This window comes from Pezoporus flaviventris, unplaced genomic scaffold (assembly GCF_033815535.1).
Source record: "Pezoporus flaviventris isolate CSIRO_AGI_PZ_B2104156 unplaced genomic scaffold, CSIRO_AGI_Pfla_v1 ptg000001l, whole genome shotgun sequence".
Lineage (NCBI taxonomy): Eukaryota > Metazoa > Chordata > Aves > Psittaciformes > Psittacidae > Pezoporus > Pezoporus flaviventris.
In genome coordinates, this window is record NW_026892549.1 from 44,366,364 (window position 1) to 44,394,268 (window position 27,905).

Consider the following 27,905-nt stretch of genomic DNA (forward strand, 5'->3'; position numbering starts at 1 on the left):
TTTTGTCTTGAGAAAAAATATACAAACAAGTAAATATGAGCTGCTTTTTATGTTTAAGAACAGTGCACAATCAACTGTTCTAGCAAACTAATAAGGAATACTGTTGAAGCTATACTGTGAGTATGCTGACTTGTGAAGATGAATGTTAAGAAAATTCAGATACTTGCTAGTTAATTTTGCTACGATATGAATAGTTTGAAAATACTGCAATTTGTTCTCTTCATCCAGTAGTGGGAAGAGGGTTGAGTGAGGAGTATTTATATCTCTGGCTTTTTAGGAAAGCATATTGTGAGTACAAGCCTTAGGAGAATCATTCATTAAAAAACATGATGGCGTTTAGCACCCTCTTGAGGAGGATTAGAGTGTGGAAAAACCCCTGAGAGCTGATGAGGATCTCGCGAAGAGATAGGGACAGCCTAGAAGAAGCGACAGTTACTGCTGTCTTCTGGTTCAAATTCTCTTTTTGAACCTTAAGTCGGTTTCTGTATCCAAAAGCTGCAGGTCTGTCATGCCTCTTGTTTTGCTCAACCATCCCAGAAGTCTTCACCCATGAGATAAATTTTGCAGATATAAAGAACCTTCTTAATATAATTGTTCACTTTTGTTAAATTCACCTTAATAAACATAGGCTGGAGAGGGAGCACCACAAAGGCACATGGAGCAACTGAAAAAATACAAAAAAATGAAGATTAAAATGATTTTTTTTCTTTACTTCTCCCCAGTATTTCTGACTGGGACAGGAGAATAATATCTAACATTAATAAATTGGTTTACAGGATATTGGGGGTTTTGGGCTGTTAAAATTTTACTACGCAATAGTTTTCATTTGATTAAGCTGGGCAAATTAATAGGTGTGTCCAGCTAGTTTGCTGAGACCCTAATTTTCTAAGTGGCATTGTGAATCACTTCTAGAAATCTGATTTGAGTATCTTATACCTCACCACAAGAAGTGAAATCTCATGCTATCCCTGCTTGAGGGGGGAGGAAAAAAGGGGGATTAGGATACCTGAATTTTAAAGAGACTTAGAACTGAAGTATGTGCAAAGTTACTTGTGGAAATCAAATTTTATTATTTATTAACTGTCTGAAGTTGAAATCTTGCAGGAATGCGATTAAAGCATGTACAGTGTTTTCTTACCGCTTGCTGCGAGTATCTGAGAAATAGGAGAAATGTTTTTCCTAGTTTTCAAATATACTTATCAGAAGATTCTTTTTAAGATTTGTATCTTTCACTTCCCATGTTTATATGGGGAGAGGGGGAAGGAAATGTGAAAATGCAATTTCAAAACAAGAGCTGACAGGAAGGTACGTATATAATTGCAGTGTCTGAAACTTGGGGAGTTCTGTTAAACAGTGTTTAAAACCAGTTTCAAAGTGGTATGTGAAACATTCTGATTAATTTGTGAGTGTGTAAGGTTTCTTGTATTTGAAGTAAATTTATGTTATGTAGATTAGGGGATTTTAGTTATGGTGATGTTTTTTCCTGCTTTTTTTCTCTTGATTTAGGATATGATCAACTGCATTGGTGGAATAAATGTGCTGTTTCCATTGCTGGAGCAGATCAGTTTTCTTGGTGGAAGGGTGCCCCAGAAGCCTGAAGGGGAAACTCTACCTCCAGAGCTAGTTACTCCTGTAGAGGGAGACTGGGTGGTGTTGTCATCCACGAAGGCGTCAGGTAGGAAATTACAGTTGAACTGAAGTCATTTTTAAGCTTGTTTATTAAAAATCTCCCTGTAATGACAGAAAGCCATTTCATTATGTGCTAGCTTTTGCAGAGTACCTATGTAAAGCTGAAAGGTTTTTTATGTTCCTTGATACCTGACATAGGTACTCAGGACGAACTGTTTCGCAGTCTGTAAAATTAACTTATGTATTTCAAATATAGCTATGTTTAATAGTATTATGTTTCTTTTCATGATTTACTATTACGTTAGTGTAATTCTGAAAGGTTTGTTCTGATCTTTTTGAGAAATTGTTTGATGCAAAGCCTACTAATGTCAATAGGAAGAGCTTTCCTATATCTTGAGTGCTGGATCAGCCAGCCACACAAATAATTTGCAGCATCAAAGCAGTATTGTTTAGCCTTTAGCCAAACTTTTAGTAAGAAAATGTTCAGACTCCTACCTATTCCATACAGTCAGATTTTCAGGTTTTAGTATTAAAATTTAAAACATATGGGAAGGAAGCCTTAAGGATAGATTTTATTTTTTTTTTTTAAACTGTGCTAATACCCCTGAAAATGAATTTTGATCTTAACAGAAAACTGGGGGAAATGAGACCTTGCAATGGAAAAGGTTGGTTTTTTTTTGTTTGTTTGTTTTTTTTCAGATGACATGAAGTAAATAATTTTCAAATTAAAATCTTAAATTTTTGCATAGCATGGCTAGAAAGTGTCAGTTTTCTACTAGAGAGGGGGAATACAGCATCTTATGTGAAAGATTGTAATTGAAAGAGAATGTCCAGTGTACAGCCAGATGGATAAAGCAACTGAAGTCAGGTTCTGAAGAGACGTGGGACAACTATGATGCTGCACTGGAAAAATCTGAAGACAGCCTTCAGCTAGGGAGCAAACAGAAAAGAAGTTGGGAAGGTCAGGAAATAGCGAGGAATCTGAACACTTGATTTTACTTCTTCCCTCTGCTTTTGTGCAGTGGTCCAACAATAAACCATGAGGCTTTTGCTACTGCTGTTCTGTTTTGCAGAAGCCCGCCTGGAGAAGAACATTGTTGCAACTTTTATCTTGATGATAAAACACTTTATTCAGAGACACCATGTTAACCAAGAAAATCTCATTCACTCCCATGGAGTTGCCACGCTCGGAGCCTTGTTACAGAAGGTGGGGAAGTTAGAGGAACATTCTTTAGTAATGAATGTTATGGATGAGGTCCTGATTACTTTAGAACTCTTAGTTTAGCCAGTATGCTAAGGTCTTCTTAGTATGTGCTTTCCTTTCTCATGTTTCTGAAAACAAAAAAAGTGTGAGGAGTTGATCTTGATTTGTGAAGTGAAACACTGTGTTTTGGCTTTTTTTTTATGTTCTACTTTTTTGGTTATACATACTGTGTTTGTATGATTATTCAAACTGGACTGGTTTCGTGTTTCTTGTATTGCTTTAATGTAAGCAAACATTGCTGTAGAAGATAAAAGAATCTCAAAATTTGATTAAAAAAATGGTAGTTTTTTAGGACATTCAATATTTTTAGTGCTAACACCTGTTGTTATTTTGAAAGGTGCCAAGCATCTTAATGGACGTGAATGTCCTGATGGCTGTGCAGTTGTTGATAGAACAAGTCTCTGTAGAAAAGAACATGCAACTTTTGCAACAGATGTATCAACACTTACTTTTTGACTTCAGTATCTGGAACAGTGGGGACTTCCCCTTCAGAATTGGTGAGCTCTTGGACTTGGGCAACTGTGCAAAGACACAGTATACTTCACTTGACATAAACCTGTATGTCGGTTCTAATAGAAAACTTTGCTTTTTAGGGCACATACAATATCTTTCTACAATCATCAAAGACAGCAGAAGACTCTTCAGAAAGAAATATGGTGTGCAGTTTCTTCTAGATACACTCAGGATTTATTATGGGTATGAGTTTTACCTCTTCTAATTCCTCATTTATTGTATGTGGCTGTTAGTTTGTTTTGTTTTTTTACCCATCATCCTAGTGAGAAAATTAAAAAATAAAGCTGCAGGTTGGTTTTTGGTGGTTGATTTAATTTTCAAAATAGCACTGTTTTTTTTTCCATTTGACTTAATACTTCTCCTTGACTTTAATTTTTACGATAGTGTCATGGTTTAACCCCACCCCACAACAAACCCGCTTGCTAACTTTCCCCAAGTTGGTTAGGAGTGAGAACTGAAAGAGTAAAAGTGAGAAAACTCATGGGTTGAGATAAAGACAGTTTAAAGGGTAAAGCAAAAGCCATTGAATGCAAGCAAAGCAAAATAAGGCATTCATTCACTACTTATCATCAGCAGGTGGGTGTTCAGCCATCTCCAGGAAAGCAGAGCTCCATCACACCTGATGGTTACTTGGGAATATAAAAGGCATCACTCTGAATGTCCCCTCCACCCCCACTTCCTCCTTCTCCCAGTTTTATATGCTGAGCATGACATCATGTGGAATGGAATATTCCTTGGGTTGGTTTTATGAGGGGTAGCAAAGGCCTTGATTCAGTGTGAGCATGGCTCAGCAGTAATGAAAGCATCCCTGTGTTATCGTTTCCAGCACGATTCCAGAACACAGTCTCATACTAACTACTATGAAGAAAATTATCTCTACCCCAGCCAAAACCTGCACAGATAGGATTATGTAAAATTCAAGTCAGTTATACTAGAAATGCTTGGAAGTCATTAAAATTACAAAAGTGAAGAACTTGTTATCAACAATGCAAGTTAAGTCATCATTACCATTATAAAAAGAGAGGGTGACTATCATTTTAAGTTCTTTTATATTCTTGTAGAATTTTAAGTAGGACTTTTTTAGGAATATAACATTTTGGCTTTCAGTCTCAGTGATTTATATCTGCTTACGAGTATAGTTATGTCCCTGATGAAGATTGGCTCTTTCATTTAGAGGGTGGGAGGGGAACCTGAAATCCTGACCTATATCCTGATCAGTACAAGTCTACATTTCAGGGCTTTTTTCAGACTTGGTAGGTCTGGTCTCCTATTGCTTATTACTATCCAGTTGCCTTACTTCAGTAAAAATTGATAGCTTGTGCCATGCTATCTGGGTAGATGAAAAATTACAAAACTAGTACAGTCTAGCTGCTATTAATGAGTCATGAAGAACTTTCTTAGGTTGCCTTCCTGTCTATTGGTGTATAGGAGTAGCTGTAAAGACAGTGATTTGGCTCCTGATGACCTCAGAACAATACGGACATCTCTCTATGGATTGATCAAATATTTCCTGAGCAAAGGTGGAACACATGAAGAAATACAGAGCATTGTAGGATACATTGCTGCCACCAGTGAAGAGGAGCAGGTATCCAAGATGGGATAAATTAGTAGTTTAAACTGTACATGTTTTTGATTTGGCTTCTTGGTGCTTGGAAATCTTGTGTGCTTAAAATGGGGGGGGGGGGGAACAAAAAGGAAAAGACAATGAGCAAAGCGTTCTATGTGGTTCTCTTTATTTGTAGCTAAGGCAGGTTATGGAAGGAGTCTGGGTGCTTGACAAAGTGCTCTGCAGATGGCCATATTTTTACTGGTTTTCTTTTCCCCTAAAGAGAGCAGAAAGCACATGTTTTGTAATACTGTCATTAGAAAAGTTCTCTTAGTTTACAAACCCAAATGAATTTGACTTAAACTGCTCAAAAGCTGTAATGATGTAGTTTCTATTTAGTAGACATCAAGAGAACTTGAACTTCCTTTGTAGCTCTGATTAGAGTTTGATAAGGTGTTCTGTATATGAAAAAACTATCAAAATTTTAAATGCATAATATACAGCAGCTAATATGTCTATAACAAGCGAAGGGTAAAATTTAAAAGCCAAGAATTTTTTTCCTAAACAGAGCACAAAGCCTGAATGAACTGTGGATTAATGCAATTGTCTTAATTTTGTAGCTCTGTGGAATTCTGGATGTTCTCTTCAGCCTACTTCATTCCAGCCCAACCCCAGACCAACTTTTTCTATTGCTTTTTGAACCAGGGAATGCTGATATTCTTTATGCTCTGTTATTGCATCAAAGGTACTCTGACAGGCTTAGAGAACTTGTGTTCAAGGTAATGAATTGAATTCTATGATTTTAAAATAATCAGTTGAATATAAATTTGCATTTTTTTCAATGGTCTGACTGCAGAAGTGTATTGCAAAGATACTAAGCCTCCAAGTTCTATCAATTTTTTCTTCTCTCATGTTAGCTAGATGTTATTGTTTGTTAAAATAGTCATGGTGGAGTTAGTATTTTCTTGAAATAAAGTATTGGGATCTGGAAAAAAAGAAGTCCATGTTGTTTGAGTTGACATACAAAGTAAACTTTAAAAACAGTGCATCAGCCTGTTACATACGATTAACTTTAAGAGATCTGGATGCTCGCTTGTGTTTATTTTGCATTCTTGCGGACTTTTTATTGCAGATTGTGGAAGAGATGCTGAAATGTACTAAAGTTTATGAACGTAGTAAGCACCGTATGAGACTCAGAGAAGTGGGATACTCTGGACTGGGGCTCCTTCTGAATGAATCGCCAGTTACTGTTTCTCTTATTAAAAACCTTCTTAACCAAGTTCTGTATGCAGGTAATTAGCAAGTGTTGTGCTTAGCATTAGTAAATTGCTGCTGCTGGAAGGCAAATATATTTGAGTTTTTACTCAGGAAAACTAGAGCTCTTACCTTATGGGGCTGTTCTATTTGAAGTTCTCATTAGTCTCCACTAATGTTTTCTTAGTTCCTTTAAGTTTGTTCCCTTACTACGCCTGAATGTAGAAGTGAGCTCTAAGGCAATTTTTAATATTTGTCTCTTACATTCTCTTACATGATACTGTGTTTGTTTTTTCTCCCCTACAGATCCTGTTGTGAATTATAAAGATCTATTAGCTGTAGTGCATCTGGCTCACAGATCGGATATAAATGTGAGAGTGGTTATCTGTAGAAAGGTTAGTCATCTCCTTTAAAACTGAAATACTGTCCTTTAAGCCTATAAGTTGCATAGTGTGGTATCTTAATTATTTGAGACACAGGAGTGATATTTGTCACTGCTGCTCTCCTAAGCAATGATTTATGTTAAAAATGAAGCTCATCTGTCATTTAATGTTGAATTTTATGTATTCAAGTCCTTTTAAAAAACAAAAGGAAAAACAAAATGTCTATCATGATTCTCAAATAGCTTGCATTTTTAATATGTTATTTTCATAGGTCATATTGTGGTTCATGAGAGTGGTCAGGGATTCAGAGAAATGATAGGGAAAAAATGGTGACTTAACAGTGATTTCTTCCTAAACTAAACCCTGTCTGGTTGTATCACTGGAATTGATAGTACTGAATGTAGCTGTGAGGCACTATATTGTCTATTAAGGTTTCTCAAAGTGAAAGAAGTGAAATGATAATGTGTATTATCAGTAAGCTATTAATACTGCAGCTTTCTTAATTTTATCTATTTAATGGTTCCTAATCATCCATATTTTCTGTTCTAGGTTTTCTTTCCTTGTAGAGTAGTGGCTGAATAGGATTATTTGTTGTGATAACTGGCTTTAGCTGGAATTGTTGCAGAAAAGTGGCTGAAATCTTTGATATGCTTTTCTCCACTACTCCTCAGATTTTTTCTATTTTTTCTCAAATATATTTTTCTAATGAGAAAAATTAATTTACGGCATGTTTGCTTCTTATTAACCACAAAAAAACCCACTGTGAGATCATAAAATGATTATTGAAAATCCAGAATTAATGCAGTTACAAGCAAAAAGTAATGTGTAGGTGTGGGATATCTTCTGTCCTTAGGTTTTGCACCTTTTGCATTCCCAGTTGGATGCAGCACAACAGATTTCTCAGCAGCTGGGCTGGCAGGACACTTTTATTAGACTGTTCCTGAAAGAAAACTCAGACATTCGGATTGTCTTTAAAGAGAACAGGGCTGATTCCATAAGGGAAGAGGAAAAAAAGCCTCCTGCTGAAGAGCTTCAGAAACATCAATCTGATAAGGCAGAGGGAGACGAAACTGGCAGCTTTGCATCTGTTAATGGTCTGTTTGATCAATGGAGTTTAGAAGACAACAAATCCCTGAACGTCCCTGCTCATTTCTCTGTTATGCCATTGGAGGATGCATCCACAGCAGAGATGTCTTTTAGGTTGGAGGACCGAGAAGAACTGTGGCACAGTAACCCTTCACATTTAAGTTTAGATCTGTCCAGTGTGGACTCCTATGAATTGGCTGACATTGTGAATCAGATGACAGATAGCCAGCCCAGCACACCATCACCTACAGAGAACAGGAAACCATTCTCTGGGCAGCCTGACAAAGAGCTGGGAGTTATAAATGATGTGGCCTTCCCCGCTGATCTTTCTTTATTTGAAAACCAAGGAGTAAGTAGTTCACTCTGTGTGGTTAGTTTTTATAAGTGTCTGCAATTCCTTTATTTTCAGTCATCTCTCTGATGGATAATTATTGTCAATTTTTTTTTTTTCCTCCCATCTTCCAACAGAAAAGCAAACAATATATCTCTATTACAGCAATTAGGGGTATTTTGTTTTGTAATGTCTTTTTTGTTGAGTAGTTGGAATAGCTTTGATGTTAAAAGAATAACAACAACAACATAAAGAATATGAGATTCTGTCCCTCCCCCCTCCCCCAAATAAAAAAACCTACCAGCTCCCCCACCCCTCTATATTTCAACATTCTGTATCATCCAGAGGAGGCAGGGAGCAGGCTTGCTGTGAAGAATTCAAGAGTAGCTAAAGGTCAGGTTGAAATAACAGTGTTGAAGTCAAGTCAATATCTATTGCAACATACAAGCAAGCCACAGTCTCTGGTATTTGCATGTTCATGTATTTGGCAATTGGACTTCAGACTGCAGAATTTTCAAAAATGCTGAAACATGCAAGCATAAGGACTGTGATGAACAAGAAATGTTTTGAAAGTGTTCTAGAAGGGCTGTAAACATTTATCTTCTTTTGTAGGGGGGTGATAATGAACTCATACAGTTACTTACAGACATCCTACTGTGTATAATGTGGAAAGGCATTGAGAAATCTGATGATGCTGCTTGGATTGAGAGAGGACAGGTGTTTTCTGCACTGACCAAACTGGGGATATCCAATGAGTTGCTGCGGCCTTCTGATGAAATAAAACTCAAGTGAGTGTACAGTTCAAGGACAGATTCTTTCATCCCTTTTGAAGAAAAACAGAAAAATAAGGGGCAATAGTGATACTGGGAAGAGGTGGCTGTTTCCCAACAAGGTGTATTTTTTGTTGCTCTCTCATCACCTACTGTCAGAAGTATATTCTGCTACCTATTTAGTAGTGTCATGTGGCAATGAGATTTTGAAACTGTATTGCTGGTTTCATGAGCCTCTCAAAGTCTCTTGTACCTCTTTGGCTTATTGAGGAGATGGCAGTTATGTCACTACAGACTAGGCAGTTCAATTAAATACTTAATTGGATTTTTTTTAAAGCCACTTACATTTAAAACATATAATAATTACTTTGGGATTTTGTTTTCTATGCAGCTTGCTGGAGAAGATGTTAGAATGGTCAGTCACTGATAACAGAGATTCAAAAGCTCTCCCTACACATGTTGAAAATGCCTTCAAGCTCTTGCTAATTGTACAGGATTTCCTGCAGGCAGAAGGACTGGTTAATTCAAATTTGTGGACTGAAAAGGTATAGTAATGGCATGATAGAAACACTGTGTTTACATTGAAATAGTTATGAAAATGTTGTCAGCTTAGATACTCTCATCCCTTCTAGGCATATGCTTTTAAACTATAGCTATTAAAGGGTTCATAGTGGAACGGATTGCCCCTTAATGAGTAAAAAAGAATGAATACTTACTACAGGGAATATAGTTAATTTTGTAAGTTAAATAGGACTTTAAATGGTACAATTTATTGAAAATCCAGGTCTCTTCAGACTGGAGAAATATTTAGAAAATGTAGGAGCTAAGGAAACCATGTCAGTTGTAGCCTAAACAGATTTTGCACCATTAATCAGCCTGTGTTGCATGTTACATTGTATATGTCCTGAATAAAAGACTAGCCAAAACTCTGCTCTTACTTGCAAGCGGAGAAATGTCACTTCTGGGCTTTGACCCATATTGGAGTTTAAATGTGATTTTGTGCATATATATTCAAATAGCTCAATTTTATGTATCAGAGCCAGAAACATGAGGTCTGAGGAAGAAAGTGACTAGCAAACACAGTAGCTAGTAAGGTAAAGAAGCTTTCCGTCATCTATCTTCTTCTCTTGCCTTCTTGACATTTATGTTGTAGACACCCGTAATTTGCCTCAACATTCATGTAATTTCTGGCAGTGGTCTTGCTTCCTTCACTGGCTGAGTTGCTATTGATTTTTCTATTTTTCAAGGCCGAAGGGGAGAGGTGTTATATGTAAACCATCACTGTCGTGATAAATCCTTAAAGAAAAATCAGGTGGTTTAAGCCTACTTTTGAAGTAAAAGAAAGTAACGTTAAGAGTCATCAACGTTGTAAAATGCCTGCTTATAAGTAAACATGGCTTAATCTTATAGCTTTTGCTTGGTTTTGAACAGTGTCTTGGTAAAACCTTTGCTTTCTGTTATGGTCTAGAATTCTGAAATCTAATTAGAAATGAGATCGGAGGTTTGGAGCAATGAGGGTTGTGCTAATTGCCAATTCTGAATTGAAAATAACAGGAAAATTTAAATCACCGTAATATTCTAAGCAGGACAGCTTTCAGGTTGCCACAGAAGCATTCATGTGATTCCATGGCTTAACAAAAGCATGATTTTACATTTGAAGAATTTACTAGAGGATGTATCAAGTATATTAGTTTTAATCTAACACATCTGGATAGCGAAACATGTCATTTGCCCTGGGAGTACCTACCTTTCAGAAAGTTTGCAGCACTTCTAGTATGGAATTACTGACAGAAAGGAGTATCTCCTGATTTATTTATTTTGAAGTATTTTTTGAAATAGATTAATATTTTCTTCGAAGACATTATGAAGTTTCAAGCATTTCATTAAATCAGATATTCATAAAAGAAGCCTTGTTTTCCTTCCTGGGGGACTGTGCCGATTGCCTCTTTGGCTGTTTGAAATTGTTGTGTCTCCAGCTGGAGTATCTGTTGCTAATTTTATTTCATGCAAATCTTCTTGTTTTTACAATAGCTCTTGGAAGAACTAGTGACTCTCATGGATAGCCTGTCAGTCTGGTACTCTGCTGGCCTAGAAGCAAGTAGGCTTTCACAAGTACAAGTCCAGTTGCTCCTTGGATTCATTGCACGAGATAACTTACAGGTTTGTTATAAATGCCTGCAGGTGGTACTGTGTTCTAAGTACATGTTTGATGAAACTGCTTTGACTTAACGGGGGAGCTGCTCATACCAGTGAGCAAACTGATGGCAGTCCTTCACCCTTCTATAGGGAAGATATTTTATTGGTTCTTACCATTGACAAATTTCCTCTACAGTCCTGTCAATGGGCACTTCATGAGCCTGAGAAAGAGGTAGAGGACAAGCTGTTTGAAGATGGGAATATAAAGGCACTAGTGGCAGTAAGATTTTGGTTCTACCATAAAATATATTTATTAGCTGTTCCAGGTTTACATACATTAGGTGCGTATGAACCTGGACTGTTGTGACAAAGTTAGTCTGGAATATGAGCCCTTCAATAAAGCCAGAATTATTAGTTTAAGTATGTGATTGTCTCAGTGCAGCTGTGTGACTTTAAAGTTGCAGCTGACTCAGGTTTGGTCATCATAGGACGAGTAAGTGATCAGTGCCCATGCAGAACCATAGAATAGTTAAGGTTGGAAAGGACCTTAAGATCATCTAGTTCCCCCCGCCTTGCCATGGGGAGGGACACCTCGCAGTAAACCATCTGATGCAGGTGTGCCTTCAGGCTACTTGGTATACAGTTAGAATACGTACATACTTCTGTGATAAATAGATAGGTGCTCAGAATTACTATTTTGAGAATTGCATTCATTTTTTGTTGTTTCTGTATAGGTCTGTGCTATGGCAGCAGCCAAGCTAAACACCCTTCTCCAGACCAAGGTAATTGAGAGTCAGCCTGAAGCATGCTACCTCTTGGGGAAGCTGGAAGGCATCTTGAGTAGATCAATTGAAGAGAAGACAGAAACTTACTCATTTTTGATTCCCCTTGTTCGGACATTGGTATCCAAGATTTATGAACTTCTGTTCATGAACCTGCATCTTCCTTCGCTGCCTCCTACGAATGGCAGCCCATCTTTCTTTGAGGACTTTCAAGAATACTGCGGCTCTGATGAGTGGCAAATTTATATTGACAAATATGTAAGTAGTAGATTCTTTTTGTATCATTTTTCCCCTCTTAGCCACGAAAGCAGAAGGACTCCTTCAGAAATCACATAGTGCTTTTTGTTTTGGTGAGACCAGATTATTCCAAATATGAAGCAGTATGAAGAGAATTCATTCAGACATGATCACGAGCAGATGGCACTTTACTGGAAAGATTGTTATGAAGCATTTATGGTGAACATGCACAAGCGAGACCGTGAGAGAGGAGAAAGTAAGCTTAAATTTCAGGTAAGGTTTTGAGTGAGTTCAAGTTTGTCTTAGACGGCAACTCCTGAGACAGTTCTTCTCAGAGATGGAGAAACTGAATTCCAGGATGATCCAATTCAAGTGATTGCAGCAGGCAGGTTAATTGTTCTAAGGTTTTTGTGAGCAGTGTGACTCTATGCACTTCTAAGATATGCTTTTTGATTCTGCTCTTTCTATTTAAGAGTCTTATCTGTAAGCAGAGTTATTTCAGGAGAGCAGGCCTTTCTCATAGTACAGCAACCTAAAATTATGCTTAGCTATAAGCTACCTCTTCTTTTATTCTGATTTCTATTTTGTAGTATTAAAACATTCTCCATTATGAGATGAGTCGGAGGGTTTTCACAATGAAAACATTTGAAACTTAATAGTTCCTATTTAATGTGTGGAGAAATTGTTTTTTGAACTGATCTTTCTATGTAAGGCTCAGACTCAGCTAAGCATTAGAATTAACTGGTAATTACAGCAAATATTATAGCTAAGTTAAATTTTTCTTATATTCCCTTTGTCATCTTAGCAAGGATCCTTGTAGTAAGTTGTTGACTCACATTCTAGAATATCAGAATATATTAAAGAAAAATCTTACCTATTATAATAAGATTTCAGATAATGACAACTATACTCATCATGAAAAATTGCTTTGGTATGGATTCAGCATTGATAACTCTTAGTTTGTATCTTTAAGGAGAAATTTAACTCCATTTCTTCCAGTACTAAGCATTTTAAAATTTCTCTCATAGTCATTAACTTAAATTTTCAGAAGTCTTTACTGCTAAACTTTTGTTCCTTCTTAATTTATGAGAATTCCTGGAAGCCCTAAAACTGTGTTTTCAAAGGTCAGAGTTGTTTCAGTGATAGATATATTTTTAATGGTCTTTCAGGAGCATTTTGTGGAACCATTCAGCAGAAAGGCTCGACAGGAAAATCTGCGGTACAACAGTATGCTAAGGCAACTTAACAGTCAACACACAGCTACTCTGAGACAGTGGAGAGCAGCACAGCTTTACTTGCTCTCTGAATGTGGTCCTTGGTCTGAAATGTAAGGCTGAAGTTCTTAAGTCAAACCATAAATGATGCTTAAGCCCTATTTTTTCACATGGCTGACCTACTCTTTCATATGGTCAGTTTGACAAGGATCACACGAAAACTTGTCAAATTGACTTTGATAGCCATTCTTGAGATGCGAAGTTAATATTGAATTCATCTTTTATAATGTTTTCTGCCTTTAATTACCAAAATGCAAACTTTGAAGTGTAATGCTGAGCTGTTCACCTGAAAACTAAATTTTCTTGCGACAAATAAAAAGTATTTATCAATGGAGTGTTGCAAAAACTTCTTGAGAGCTCCTATGTATTGATGGTTCTGTTGGAAAACAGAGACCAGGCTTGATAATAAAGATGAGGTTTTTATGCATATAGGTAATTTCAACTTAAAAGAATACATTTTGTCTGTCTTAGCTTTTTGGGGAAATTCTGGATAAAGTTCTGGAAGTGTAAGCAATTTGATACATTTCAGTAGAAAATGAATAGTGTTTACAAAGTGCTTTAGGATGGTAAGAGCTGCAGTGTAAAATATGAAATTAAAATGCAGTTTGTTGCTTTTATATTTTACAATGTACAAGTGGATAACCAGTATTTTTCTAAATGGGTACTCTTTTGTAATCAGTTCATTCATATAGGTCTTTAGCTTTTTGAGTGTTTTTATGAATATTCTCATTTTCTTAGGAAACGGCATCCTATTCACTGGAAACTATCAAACGTGGAAAATTTTTCACGTATGAGACTAAAACTAGTACAGAATTACAACTTCAACTCTCACCAGGATGCTAGTGACCTGAGAGATAATTTAGGTAAAGTTGTATTTGATCTTTTACTTGGTATTCTTCAATCTGAAAAAAGATACATGCCTTACTCTTTGTCTTTAAGAATCTGTGATGGTAGATACCTAAATCTTGATTTTTCTCTATTTTCTCTTTAGTAAAATACGTAACATGAGAGTGGTGCTTTGACCCGAAACAGCATCTTCCTACTGAATTCATTTCCCCTTGTTCATTGAAATGTGTATTTGGGGGGAGGGGGGGGAGAACAAAGCAACAACAACAAAACCCAAACCAAAACATAAAACCAAAACAAGCCACCGAACCTGCCAAACTCCTTTGTTATATAAAAATAAGCAGTCACATAGATTTCTTTCCTAAGGCATTTTTCAAGAAAAGGAAACAATGAGATCAGAGGAAGTAGGCCGTATTTGTTTAAAACCTGTTGGAGCTTGCTATTAACATGTGTAGATATGACGTACTTTGTTTAAACAGCCGAGTTTAACCTACTTGAGTGGTCCTTTAAGTAGGTGTATTGGATATTAAGACTCAAACAAATAACCTTCACTCCTGTAAACCCAAGTAAGCAAAACCAAATGCAGTCTGTTTCCATGAAGTTTGCATGATTTAAGTGTCTGGCAGAACACTGAAAAGTGTTTTTATTGAAAATGTCCGCATCAGGATTCAGTTTAAAATTTTCTTACATGTTTATGACTTCCCTTTATACTGTTAAAACTTGACATATATTTCAGTGCAGTTTGGGTGTATTTTTAGTTCTGCTTGCCCCCGAAAGTATTTAAGAAGTCTGGTTGCTTCTTAATTCAGTTAAAACCAACATTCCGCAGTAGAAAATACACTTGGTAGTTTAGCTTTCCAAAGCATTGTATCAAAAAATTTTCTGAGCTCAAATGTCTACTTATGATAGGTGTGCATCAGACACAGCCCTCTAGTGAGTCTCTGCTTCTGGAGGTGGTGAAGCAGGTGAAAGTGAGTGACTTGGAAGATGATGTTCTTGAACTACCTGAAGAAGACACAGCAGCCGGTTCCAACTTGTAAGTACAACAGAAGAGTTGAAATCTGTTTCTGTGCTAGGGATAAGGAGAAAGGAACAACTTTGGGAGTTGATTAGCGTGCAAAGCTTCCCTCTTTCTTCTCTGGCCTTAACAATATAATCCAGGGCTTTGTTGTAATTTTGAATAGCAGAATAGTTGCTGTTGGATTTATCATTGTGAACAGAGAGAGCCCCAGGGATTATAAGGCAGAGCAGATGCTTGTGGTTTGTGAGGATCTTTTAGTGGTTCATTCCTCATAGCTGGCCTGAAGCTGCAGCTACAGAATTGAGGCTTTCCATAATGTACATTTGCTATAATTCTCAAGAAGTGGCCTGCATGGTAGGGGCACAGACAAAACTGGAACTGTCTCTTGTTCATAGATGCCAGGGGCATTTGCTATACTGTCATCTGCATAGTTGCTTAGTTGGTATTAATCTGCTGGAGTCCTCTCTGTTTAAGAGCATTCCAGAGAGAAGACTTGCTGTGCTTCCTTCATGTGCTTTCGTTGAAGGCAGGGAGAGATACCAGATGCTTTGCTTCAGTAACTGGACATATGATTTTGTGCATGCATTCATGTGTTCAAGTCCAGTAGTGTTGACGTGGGAGTCACAGACAACGCAGAGATGATCAATGTGATCAAGTGATTGCCAAATTTATTACAAAGCCTTAATTCCTTATATACTATTTCTTACATGCACTTACAGTGATTTGGCATATTATAATTGGATACATGTCTTGGAGACCCTTAGTGACTAACATATAATTGGTTAAGCACAGGTGTGAGAACTTGACCTCGAAAGCTTGCCAACAGTCCACAGTTCTCATTAACTCGGTGAATTCCAGCTGCTTCTTATCTTGCTTGCTTAAGCTTCCTCGGGCCTCTCATGGCCTTGCTGTATCTTTCAGGATTATTCAGAGTTTATGTACCAATTATGCATTCTCCTGTGAGAACACTGTCTCCACACAGTAGAGATGTGGCACTTCTTTGAGTGATACTAATATGTTTTCTTATATCTTAAAGGTTATTAAATGCTTGCTTGTGATGTGTCATGTCTGTAGACTTCTGAGCAAGCATTTCTTCAAATGCTTCTGAAGATAACTTTAGTCACATGAACCAGGACTCAACTGTGCTCTGGGTCAGAGCATTTAAGCACCTAGCAATTAAATAAGAGAAATGCAGCCTCATGTTTTCATATCTCAAAGAAGGTCAAGTCCATTGTGCCTGAGACTGAAATATCAAACCTGAAGAGTGATGCTATTAAATGATGTTAGGTAGTCTAGTCTGAAACATCCAAGACCTCTCATAGAAGTAGCTTCATATAATAATTTATGTTGTACTTTTAATGCCATTCAAATTTGATTATTTTCTGAACTGTACTCTTTACCCAAGCACCTAAGCAACTGTATTATCTACCCAGCTGTGTAATGCTTGGTGGTATTTTTGTAGGGATGACAAGGACGAGCAAAGTCAGAAAGAAAAGCTAATACTGTCTGAAGACTGCGAACTCATTACAGTAATTGATGTGATACCTGGCAGGCTGGAGATCACTACCCAGCACATCTATTTCTTTGATGGTAGCATTGAAAAAGAGGAAGGTGAGCACAATACGTTATTTCTTTCTTTTCAGTGCAGTTCAGCATTCTGTTTTTAGTAGGATGAGTGTCAAACTAATTGCAAAGAGACAAGTTGTGAATCTGTACCTAAAATTAATGTTGTACTTGATGATCAGTGTCTGGCTCATCCCTTCAGAATCAGGAATCTGGAAATGTACTTGCTGAGCTGTTAAACTGATTCACTATTCTTAGTATTTCTTAAAAAAAAAAAATTAAGCTGGATTAAAAAATTATTAACTCTAATTTGCTGCTTAAATGGCACCTCTCTCCTCTTTTTGTCAGCATTATACATTTAAAATGTGTTTTTGATCAGAAGGCAAAACCAAATTCTGTACTTGATCAGCTATTTCCTGCTGCCTCTTTCTTTCAGCAGAGCAGTAGCTGAAGTTAGTAATATTTTCCTAGCAAAATGATTGGAAATGAGACTGCATTATGTCTATGAAAAGTTTTTGATATATCCTCGGCCACTAATCAAAGTGCTGTTCTTAGGGGTAGGTTTTGATTTCAAATGGCACCTTTCTCAGATTCGAGAGATACATTTGCGTCGGTACAACCTGAGGAGGTCAGCTTTGGAGATCTTCCTTACAGATCAAACCAACTATTTCCTCAACTTCAATAAGGAGGTATGGGTTTCCTATATTTTCTTGATTTATATAATTAGCACAAATATCAAGTTTAAGTTCACTGATCATGTCTAATTTGAAGCTGATGTCTTTCATACTGCAATGCCAGTAGCAAAAGGTTTGCTAGGTGTAGCCATTATGGAAAACTAGACTGTGAAAAGTCTGGCATCTAGAAACTGATTAATTATGAAAAGATGGATAAAACGAGATTCTTCTTTTACCTATCTTTCTCTCTCTCTGATACACAACAATTATTTAACTAGAATTACATGAATAGTAATCTAAATATCTTGAAGCCCACACTTAACCAATCTTAAGTATTCTGAGCAAATTAATTACAACACAAAAGAGACTTTCTATTTTACCACAATACTGGAAATTGTTGCTATGTCTACATTCCATGGTTTAGGATAAGTGAATCATTCTCGTTCACTCCCTCTCCTCTCACATCCGTCCCAGCAACGTCACTGTCAGTGACCCTTTGTATGAGGGACTAATGTATTAGAATTTAGGATGAGTTATATACTAGTAGGTGAGTTTATGAATAACTCCTATAAAATGTGTGTGTTTAAGTAAATAAATCTTTGCAATAGTTTTGTAGGGAAAACATTGGTGTAATTTTATTTGAACAGCAGCAGTGTTTCCCAGACAAATTCTCTGGCAATAATGATTTTCTGTGTAGCATCTACACACACAAAAACATTACATATATTGCCTTTATAACATGTAACCGAAGGATGTCACATCCATCCATATCCTAAATGTTTTATGCAGCAAGAGATAAAGAGTTTAAAAGTGTAACTATGCTCTGTTTATTGCACATTTTAATTAGCAGGGAAGCTGTTTACTTGTAAGCTTCAATCTCCAGAATAATGTTTTTATTAATGCTATTTTCTAACAGGTGCGAAACAAAGTATATAGTAGAATACTGTCGCTGCATTCTCCAAATATTTCTGGGACCAGATCTCCACAGGAACTTTTTAAAGCTTCAGGTCTGATGCAGGTATGGGCCATCTAGAGCATTCCTCTGCTTCTTGAAGGAGTCCTGGAAGGTCCTGGACTACTGATTTTAGGTTGTTTTTTTCTCTCAGTGTTTAGATGACAACTGCCAACTTCTGTACCTCAATCTGATCCCTGAACTTTCACATGCATACTTTTTAGAACTGCTGTGTTTTGTCTTTGCAGTCAGTGAGGTAAATGGACTCAGGCTCTGTTGATGTGATTATGACAAATGTTCCAACAAGAATGGAAAACCTGCTTCTATTTTTAGTGCATGATCTTGAGTGCACATTTTTGGAACTTTTTTCACTATCTTTGCAAATAATTTTCCATGCTACCTTTTCTTGATGGGGCTTTCCTCAAAGTGCATGTGAAGATTAAGCGGGAAATACAGTCTTTAAAGGAACTAATAATATTGGTATAAAAGGACAAAGTCAAAATGTTTGTATTACACTAAACATGGACAAACTTTTAAACGTAGTAAATGTATTTTTATCTTCTGAGGGAGATCATTTAGGCTTCTCTGAGAAAGGTTTGCAATTTACTTTTAAAACATGGCAAATACCTTTTCTTTTTTTTCCTTAACAATAAAAGCTACCATGTTTTTTATTTACATGGAGAAAATATCTTCTGTAATGAAATGTCTCCATCACGTTACAGAGAGATACTGAGATCTTCTGAACAGAGCTCTGTTGTTTGGTTTGAAATACAATAGTGGAGCAAAGGTGCAACGGCAGTGTTAGTTTACAAATTCCTGGTTTTCTTCTTTTCTTATTTTGAACCTGCTAATTTTCTGCTGCCCTGTATTTAAAACAGTACTGGCATCAATCAGGGACATTATTTCAGTGAAATACAGGTAGCACAGTCAATGAATCAGTGGAAAAATTAACTTTATTAGGAGAAAATAAATTTAGACTTTCATACCATTCTTACAGTCTTGTGCCTTTCACTTCCCAGTACTACCCCCTGGCAGATGAATGTAATTTGCAATAGTGGTATCTTTGCTATAGTAACTTCCATTGTATCTTTTTTTTCTTTTGTTCTTTAGAAATGGGTGAATAGAGAAATATCCAACTTTGACTACCTTATTCAGCTGAACACAATGGCAGGACGAACTTACAATGACCTCGCTCAATACCCTGTGGTAATGAAAAGAAAAATTATGAAAAAAATTTTTTTTTTAAGATTTTTTTACCAAAGAGATGTATTTTTCTATCTTGAAAGATGTATTTTTAATCTCAGTTTGATGTTTGACTCTTTTTGGTTTTAGTTCCCCTGGATTTTACGAGATTATACTTCAGAAGAATTGGACCTGAATAATCCTGAAGTCTTTAGGGATCTGTCCAAACCCATAGGGGTGGTAAATGAAAAGAATGCTAAGGCTGTGAAAGAGAAGTATGTGTTTGACCTCTCAATTATATTTGTTAGTCTTTTCTGAATCTCCAGGCCAATAACACGTTAGAAAAGTAAAGTTGTAACAGTGAAATTCTTAAAGCTAGTTTTATAACATCACAGATATATTTGCAAAGGTTGTTGTTCCTGCTGCATTCAGCTTAGTTAGCTTATCTGGCAGTGAAAGGACAAAACTTGTCGTTGTAAATTTTCAATTGTTTCTTAGAGGTGGAGAATAAAAACAAAAAGGCTGTAGAAACACTTAATTTAATGGCCCAGCACCTTAAAGAAACGTACTGTGTCCATGTCTGATTCAAGATCATACCGATTACTTGAGCTGCTTGCGCTGAGAGGTAGCACTGTTCCTAAATCTGTGCTTCCTGCTCTTCTTTTTGAGCATAGATTATTAGCTTTAAAACAAAATATAACTCAATGACTTTTGGCAAATCCTCTGCAGGTAGGAATGACAAGTGCTTACACCTACACATCAGTGTAGTGATCCTTCCTTTTTTGCTAGTGTGGAAAGTGAGCATGCTGTTGTACCAAATTACGCTTATCAGGCATCCTCCAAAACCAGCTTTCTTCTGAATACTTGGAGGAACATAAGAGAATTTTCTTTGCATTATTAGGCTCTATGCCTGACTGTAATGAAATTGGTTCCAGCAGTATGCTTAGCTATCATTTCTCTTACTAGCCTTGTGACACTGAGGAATATATCAGCCAGATGGTGGCATAGTACTGTAGAGTATGTTTACCAGTAGAAAAGGAAATGGACATGAGTGTTATGGAAATCTTCCTGCATCCTGATACAGTCACACACACACTTCCCCCGTCACACACCACCAGCCCCTTAAATCTTGCAGGAAACTGTTGCAAGTCCTTTCAATAATAAATGTTCAGCTTAGTGATGTGGGGGGGGTTGCCTGTGGTTATAAAGGCATGCTAAATCAGTCCTGTCTTGCCCTTTATCCAGTTTCTTAAAGATGATAGCAAATGCCTAAGGAATAGTATAAGAATAGGTATGTAAAGGCTTCATTTGGTGGATGTTTCTATCTTTCAGCAGCCTTGCTTAGGGACTAAGTCATATTTGGAATCCTCATATTTAACAGAATTTAATGTATTGTTCTTTTATAGATTGCTGTGCTTGTTTCTTTTGAATCCTAGCCTCCGCTAAGCATAAGCCACATGTGAATCAGCTGTATGGCTCAGCTGTATTCACAAATATTTATTTCTTTAGATATGAGAATTTTGAGGATCCCCTTGGGATGATTGACAAATTTCACTATGGGACACATTACTCAAATGCTGCTGGTGTCATGCATTACCTCATTCGGGTAGAACCTTTCACAACACTTCATATCCAACTCCAAAGTGGCAGGTATGATGTGAGCAAATAAGCAGCACGTCTTTTTTTTCTCTTTCATATCATTTTATTGAGAGAATGATTAAAGTCTGACCTGAGTTTTCTAATCCACAGATTCGACTGTGCTGACAGGCAGTTCCACTCTATTCCTGCTGCCTGGCAAGCACTCATGGACAACCCCAATGATGTCAAGGAACTTATCCCAGAGTTCTTCTACTTTCCAGAGTTCCTGGAGAATCAGAATGGTAAACTGACTGCTCAGAATATTTCCATAGAAAAGTGTTCCTGTATTCTTCAGAATATTTATTTACCACGATTTGTGAACACTGTGGAACACTTCTTGTTTAAGCTTTATAGTATGCTTGTAGAAATTACTTTACTCATGTTGGCTTCAGACTGTTTAACAAAGACACCAGCTGTGCAAAGCAGCAGCCTAAACGTTGTTTAAAATTCAGACTGGGGGCTAAGGAATGGCTAAAAGTAGTGTTTACCTAGTGTAAAATATCAGAGATGCTCATTTGGATGTTTGGTAAAGAAAAAGTTAGCAAGAGTTAATACTGACTAAATGGTTAGCAGAAGTTAATACAGATTAATTAGTATTCTTTTTACTAGGCTGATTGGATGATAGAGTTTGGACATCTTGAAACATGTGAGGTCTTCTATTTGTTCCAGGCAACAAACATGCTTTCTGCTTGTTACTGTTGTCTTCCAATGCAGTGTTGAAAGTCACCTGATTTTAGAGCCATGTAAGGTTTCAGTACCCATCAGAAGAAGGAAAAAAAGAAAGCTGTTTCACTCAAATATAATGCTGATTGAAAAGGCAGCATCCTGCATTCTGATGTGAATGAAAAAATGGCATCTCGTATTTGTTGCATAGGGAATTCATTCTCTACCTATTACGCAATTCAATTTAAAAACGGTTTTGTATTTTTGTGCTGCTGATGATTTAGTCTGCTCACAACAATCTGCTAGAGTTCTAAACTATAAAAATGGAAAACATCCAAGTCATGCTTTCAAAAGTCATTGAAGTAGAGTTTTTCCAATTAAAGTTAGTGGTATTTAAGATTTACTGAAAGCCTTGATTATACAATCATTTAAACCTGTAAGTAACCTAATTCTTATGGATAACCTCATTGAAATGTGTTAAAGCAAATGCAGATACGTTTACAGATAGATGTGTAAAATATTTCTACTACTTTAAAGGTTGGGACTTTAGCTTCAAAATGACTTGGGATCTTTGGATGTTTGTCATCCTGTATCATGTCACATTTTAAACACTCAGAGCAGACCCTAGCCTCCTATGTCAGTGGTGGGGTTATTGGAGATCTGCGTTAGAATTTTTCATTATCCTTCATTGAGAAAAGAATGCTTTTTAATCTTTATTAAGAAATCAAGATAATATTTTGTAGTAATCCATGTATTTTTCCAAATAATTCACTAGGTTTTAACTTAGGTCAGCTTCAAATATCCAAAGAGGTGGTAAATGATGTTGTTCTCCCCAAATGGGCCCATTCCCCAGAAGACTTCATTTATAAACACAGGAAGGCTCTGGTAAGATGATGTTTGTATGTGTGAAGAGATGGTAAAGAAAGCTCATTTATACATTATCACTGTGTAAAATACTGGGACTACATTCAAACTAGAGTTGTGGTTGCATTTGACTTAAAGATAGCATTAGAACTTTCAGTTAAAAGCACTGTGCATGTCAATAAAATGTTCAAAAATAAAAAAGGAAAGATCCTGAAGATACCAATAATTTGGGAATTTGCTGCCCTAGGAGATAGCATACAGAATTGGGTGGGTTTAGATAATAAGACTTCCCTTGTTTTTTGAAGACTGTTCTGTGTGCTGCTAGGGAACTAGCAGCTTACCTTTCCTTGCATAGTTGTGTTTCAGTAGTCTAAATGTGCTGCTTCACTGTATTTATTTTCCTTCTTACCTGGCAGTTACTGCCCTTAACACACATGGATATTCTTATGCTTCTGCCCTGTACATTGGTATATACCTGGTTGTGGACACTCTGAGTTTAGTAATTATATCTCTTCCACAGAAAATACTTCAAGAGGGGAGCAGTACTTACCTTACTCTTACAAGAGGATTTTTTCCTTCTAGGAATCTGAGTATGTTTCTGCTCATCTTCATGAATGGATAGATTTGATTTTTGGCTACAAGCAGAGGGGACCAGCTGCAGTGGAGGCGCTCAATGTGTTCTATTATTGTACTTATGAAGGTACTAAGCAGTATGCTCTCTTGTCATTATCATCAGACTTGTGGGTTTTCAGTATTAAAAACACTTGATTTTTGAGCATGCCATACAGTAGCATATGGTAAGGTAGCAGAATTATAGATGAAATATGGCAGCATAACTTGCAATTTATCATCCCATAAACAGAATATTTGATGCTTTGATCAGCAGTTATAAACCTAAAATATTAATAAAGATGTTTTGGTTTTGTTTGGGTTTTTTTTTCTTTAAGGGGGTGGTTCCAGTTGCTTGTATTTTTATTTCTAAAGGTGCTTGGGGTTTTTTGTTAGTTTCTCGTTTGCTTGCTTAAAAGCGTTTTGTGGGAAGAAGCTTCTTGTGGTTTAGGAGTCAAGGCAAGTTACTTAAAACCAACAAATACTTAAGACAGATGTTAGTCTGTTAATTCTTTGGAATTTTGGGTGGTTTGTGTGCAACTTACTGCATGCATGAAATATATTAAATTCATTTGATAAGACAAAAGCCTGCAATTCTTGCACTTACGTATACTTAAAATGCAGACTGGAGTTTTCAGATCATATTTTATACAGAGGCATTGTTTGGAGGCTTTTCTTGGGTAACAGATGATAATGGTGCAATTAAGTTCTGCAACATTTGTTGACCATATTAATTCTCGGTAAATTGTTTGGATTATGTTGTTTTTCCTTTTTGCTACTCTTCATCATTCTGGTTGTGATCCAGGGGCTGTGGATTTGGATGCTTTAACAGATGATAAAGAAAGGAAAGCTTTAGAAGGGATGATAAACAATTTTGGGCAAACTCCCTGTCAGCTGTTAAAGGTAATGCTCTTTGTTGCATTTCAGTCAGACCTTTGTGGTTAAATCCAATTGAGTTACACAGGACTTCTGAGAAAGTGAAAAAGTAACGGTTTTTAAGATAATAGTTGTGAATTTTAGGAATGTTAAGTCTTTGCCACATTACCATTTGTAAAGGTCACACTGATGGAAATGTAGCATACAATTTTCAGAAGAAATTAATTAACTTTAAGAAGGAAAATTAGGCATTTAAAAATCATCTTTCCCATTGATTGCCATACAACAGCTTGTTAAATTTGACTAATTTGATATTTCTTCAAATATTGTCTCCTAGGAGCCCCATCCACAAAGGCTGTCAGCAGAAGAAGTAGTACAAAGACTAACTAAAAGTGATACCTCTACTTTGAATCTCTTCCAACACCTCACTGAACTAAAGTCATTCTTCATAGAGGTATATGTGCTACTTGAAACTGTTTTAAATCTAATCTCAAACTTCTGTTATACTTGAAACAAAAGATCACAACCTAGATGACAATAAACTTGTTTCCTATTTATAGAAATATTTTAAAATGCAGTGTATATAAAATGAACCAAAACCATGTCCTTTCTTGTAGGGAATCAGTGATGGTGTGCCCATTGTCAAAGCTGTTGTCCCCAGGACCCAGTCACGTTCTTTTATTTCTCAGGGAAGCCCAGAGATTTTGGTGAGTTGTGTGTGTCAATGCTATTCTTAAATTGCAGTCAAATAGGTGTATTTTTTTCCATACAGCTCGTAAAGAAGCACTTCTTAAGTGTCCCTGTTCAAATGTGTTTCCTTAATCTCTAATGAATGTCGGCTGTAAGTTAAATATTTGTCTTCTGAAGGGAAGCCAGGCTGATTTGTCGAATGACATTTAAGAGCTGATGATGATACATGAGCGTAAGTTGTAGTGAGGTGTGTTGTAAGTTGCCCACTTGATCTGCTTCCCTGGTAGTAATTTCCTAATGCAATGCAGCCCAGCTTTAAAATGACAGGATTGAGTTATTAATAGTATCATTATGCTTATCATTACTTTCCAAATCATATATTAACCTATACCATATGTGGCATATATATTCTCTAGAGGCCTGCACTGTTCATAAAGTTAACTTTTGCACTGACTAGTAAAGATGCTGGTACTATAACAGATGGCTAAATGATGAGAGGAGGAGAGTGGTTTTGTGATTACATCTGTATGTATGGTCTGCATACTGGCCCCTGTGCAATAATATATGTTGCAGGAGAGAATATTCTTTTTCAATACTTCTATTTTGTAGGTCAAACTTATTGTCCTGGCACAATGTCATATGTGCATGTGACATTTGGAATTTGGACATGTCTAAAATGCTCATTGAAAATATACCTCAACTATTTGGATTCTTTTCTTAGTTTCTCAGAAATAGAAGTGTAGCGTAACTTTTTTAAAACCTCCCGTGTTAGTATGTTAACTGTTAGTGATTACTGTTTCAAAACAAAGCAGCAGCTTAAACTAAATGACTCAACTTTAATTAAATGTTTAGGAGGGGTTCGTTGGCTGAGATTTTTGTTTTGTTTCGTATTTTTTTCTCTCTGCCCTCTTCCCCCATTCAACTTCTCTGACCTATCTAAAATATTCACTATTCTAACTCAATAATATATACTACACGTGGATTAACTCACCTGAGTGAGATTATTTTATTTACTTGTTTAGAAAATTTGTGCTTGAGGGGGTGTGTGTTTTATTTTTTTTTCTTTTGTGGTAAATTCTCAAGAAGCCTATACTGGATTTTATGCAAGCTCTGTTACCATCAAAGCAAGAAGAGAATATACCACTGAGTTTCACCGATGTTTCTATCAAACCATTTTTAGGTAACGGCAAGCCTCAACTGCATTATTGGAACTCATGGTTGGCTGCCTTATGATAAAAATATCTCCAACTACTTTACATTCATAAGGGATACCACAGTGACAAATCCCAAGTAAGCAAATGATGAGGAGGGGTACAGATGAATGTATGTACAGTAATAAAATACAGTAATTGTTCAACAGTTAGTGGATTCTACTGTTATCATTGGCTGAATTTTCACCTAAGAATGCATCTGCCAGTGTTCAGGAACATTGTCTCTAATCTGTAACACTGTGAAGAGTTACGCAAGTGGCATTTTAAGGTTCTGCATTCTTAGAGCTATTTCTAATTTTTTTTCTAATAATCGTAAAAACTCATCTTGGAATCTGAGATGGGCAATCTTTATACTTTGTTACACTATAGTGCAGGTATATGTGGTGGTTTTGTTTCTCTGTTTTTAATTCAATGTTACAATACTTAGTAGCCACGAGTTATTAAATTGCATGAAAGATTGAAAAGATCTAAGGTGAAATCTTGCTTCAGCTTGCCAATGGCGGTGAGTTTTGCTGTGGTTCTTGTGAGGCAGGATTTCACCTTTCTTCTCTTTTTTTTTTAAATATAGCCTTTTTTATAGATGGAATTTCATAATTTTTAAGGTTTTTTAATTTTAAAGTGCAAAATGCGTAAAATATATTGATTTGGACTAAGGTTACTCTTATTTAGCTTCTCATCATTTCCCTACAGAACACAACGCAACGTGAGCGGTCCTTTTGCACCGGGGCTGGAGATCACCTCTAAGTTGTTTGCAGTATCCCATGATGCAAAACTGCTCTTTAGTGGAGGACACTGGGACAATAGCATCAGAGTAACGTCGCTTACAAAAGGCAAGCTGATTGGACAGCACATCAGGCATATGGGTTAGTAACTAACTCTTTATATTGTGAAATTAAAGGTTTTATGTATTGTACCTTGATTTTGGTCTTTTTGGAAAGAACTATAGCCAGGGCACTTGGGCAGACAAACATAGCAGGTATAAAGAAATGGCAGTGTTAAGAAGAGAAGAATGCTGACTGCAAACCAGCATACATTGTTGATACGTTGCATGCACATTGTGTCTCTGTGGGAAAACAGTCTTAAATATGTATGTGATAACTTTGTTTTCATTCCTTCATCTAGATATTGTGACCTGCTTGGCAATAGACTACTGTGGAATTCATTTAATTTCGGGCTCTAGAGATACTACCTGTATGATATGGCACATAATTCATCAGGTATGTTATTTAGGCATACTCAAAGAAGCAGTTCCGGAATGTTGTTTGTTTTTTTTTGTGCTTCTCTGTTTTGGTGTGATCATTTATTGATTTTCTTTTTTTTTCAGGATTGCAGGGAAGAAAGTCCACTGAAATTGATTAGCTTAGTAATTTTGTTACTCCCATTGTGTTCTGTGTTTGAAATGTTCACTACACACATTAGTTACTATATAGCTGAAGTACAGTATTTTAGAGTCACTCTCAAAGGTTTCATAGATTATTTTCAGTATGGGCAAATACTACCCTTCATTATACAGATGAGAGAATGGAAGGAGAGAAACACTGCTTGAGACTACCAGAATTAGTCAGAACAATGCTTGTAGTTGACTATTTTTACATTTCTAGACTGCTGTTCACTCCAGTAGTTGCATTTTAGCGTTGCATTTCCTCTGTGGCTAGTACTGATGACTACACTAGGAGTTAGCAGTGACATTAGTCTGTTTCCTGGATTTACACTTGTGTTTTTGAATTCTTTAGTATTAGTCTTGTGCTTTCACGTAATGAAAGTGCTTGTGCAATGTATGTCTGTGCTTACACCCAACAATGGGAGACAGTTTCCATCCGTATGCGTGTTAAATGTTCACTTCTGATTGCTGCTTCAAGCAACTTCAGATATACAGGTAGGAATAACTACAGGCAGGAACTGTCATGTTAT

The 27,905-nt window shown here is 36.6% G+C and overlaps 1 protein-coding gene across 6 annotated transcripts in view; it reads left to right on the forward strand.

The window, feature by feature from the left end:
* The window catches only part of NBEAL1 (neurobeachin like 1), an 80,071-nt gene that overhangs the window by 44,687 nt on the left and 7,479 nt on the right, over positions 1-27,905 (forward strand). For all 6 annotated transcript variants that reach the window (XR_009743663.1, XM_061454902.1, XM_061454893.1 and 3 more), the window contains 32 exons: positions 1,507-1,675; positions 2,703-2,836; positions 3,231-3,390; positions 3,487-3,589; positions 4,835-4,991; positions 5,573-5,731; positions 6,085-6,244; positions 6,513-6,601; positions 7,443-8,024; positions 8,619-8,794; positions 9,168-9,321; positions 10,808-10,936; positions 11,647-11,952; positions 12,055-12,204; positions 13,101-13,258; positions 13,944-14,068; positions 14,961-15,087; positions 16,535-16,683; positions 17,191-17,324; positions 18,226-18,327; positions 19,372-19,467; positions 19,594-19,718; positions 20,953-21,093; positions 21,193-21,323; positions 22,520-22,629; positions 23,191-23,308; positions 24,023-24,120; positions 24,431-24,547; positions 24,711-24,800; positions 25,964-26,073; positions 26,685-26,857; positions 27,117-27,211. Coding sequence is in view for 5 of the 6 variants with exons in the window: in XM_061454902.1 (XP_061310886.1) it covers positions 1,507-1,675; positions 2,703-2,836; positions 3,231-3,390; positions 3,487-3,589; positions 4,835-4,991; positions 5,573-5,731; positions 6,085-6,244; positions 6,513-6,601; positions 7,443-8,024; positions 8,619-8,794; positions 9,168-9,321; positions 10,808-10,936; positions 11,647-11,952; positions 12,055-12,204; positions 13,101-13,258; positions 13,944-14,068; positions 14,961-15,087; positions 16,535-16,683; positions 17,191-17,324; positions 18,226-18,327; positions 19,372-19,467; positions 19,594-19,718; positions 20,953-21,093; positions 21,193-21,323; positions 22,520-22,629; positions 23,191-23,308; positions 24,023-24,120; positions 24,431-24,547; positions 24,711-24,800; positions 25,964-26,073; positions 26,685-26,857; positions 27,117-27,211 (4,827 nt within the window). In the remaining variant the exon portion in view is untranslated. The remainder of the gene's footprint in view (positions 1-1,506; positions 1,676-2,702; positions 2,837-3,230; positions 3,391-3,486; positions 3,590-4,834; positions 4,992-5,572; positions 5,732-6,084; positions 6,245-6,512; positions 6,602-7,442; positions 8,025-8,618; positions 8,795-9,167; positions 9,322-10,807; positions 10,937-11,646; positions 11,953-12,054; positions 12,205-13,100; positions 13,259-13,943; positions 14,069-14,960; positions 15,088-16,534; positions 16,684-17,190; positions 17,325-18,225; positions 18,328-19,371; positions 19,468-19,593; positions 19,719-20,952; positions 21,094-21,192; positions 21,324-22,519; positions 22,630-23,190; positions 23,309-24,022; positions 24,121-24,430; positions 24,548-24,710; positions 24,801-25,963; positions 26,074-26,684; positions 26,858-27,116; positions 27,212-27,905) is intronic.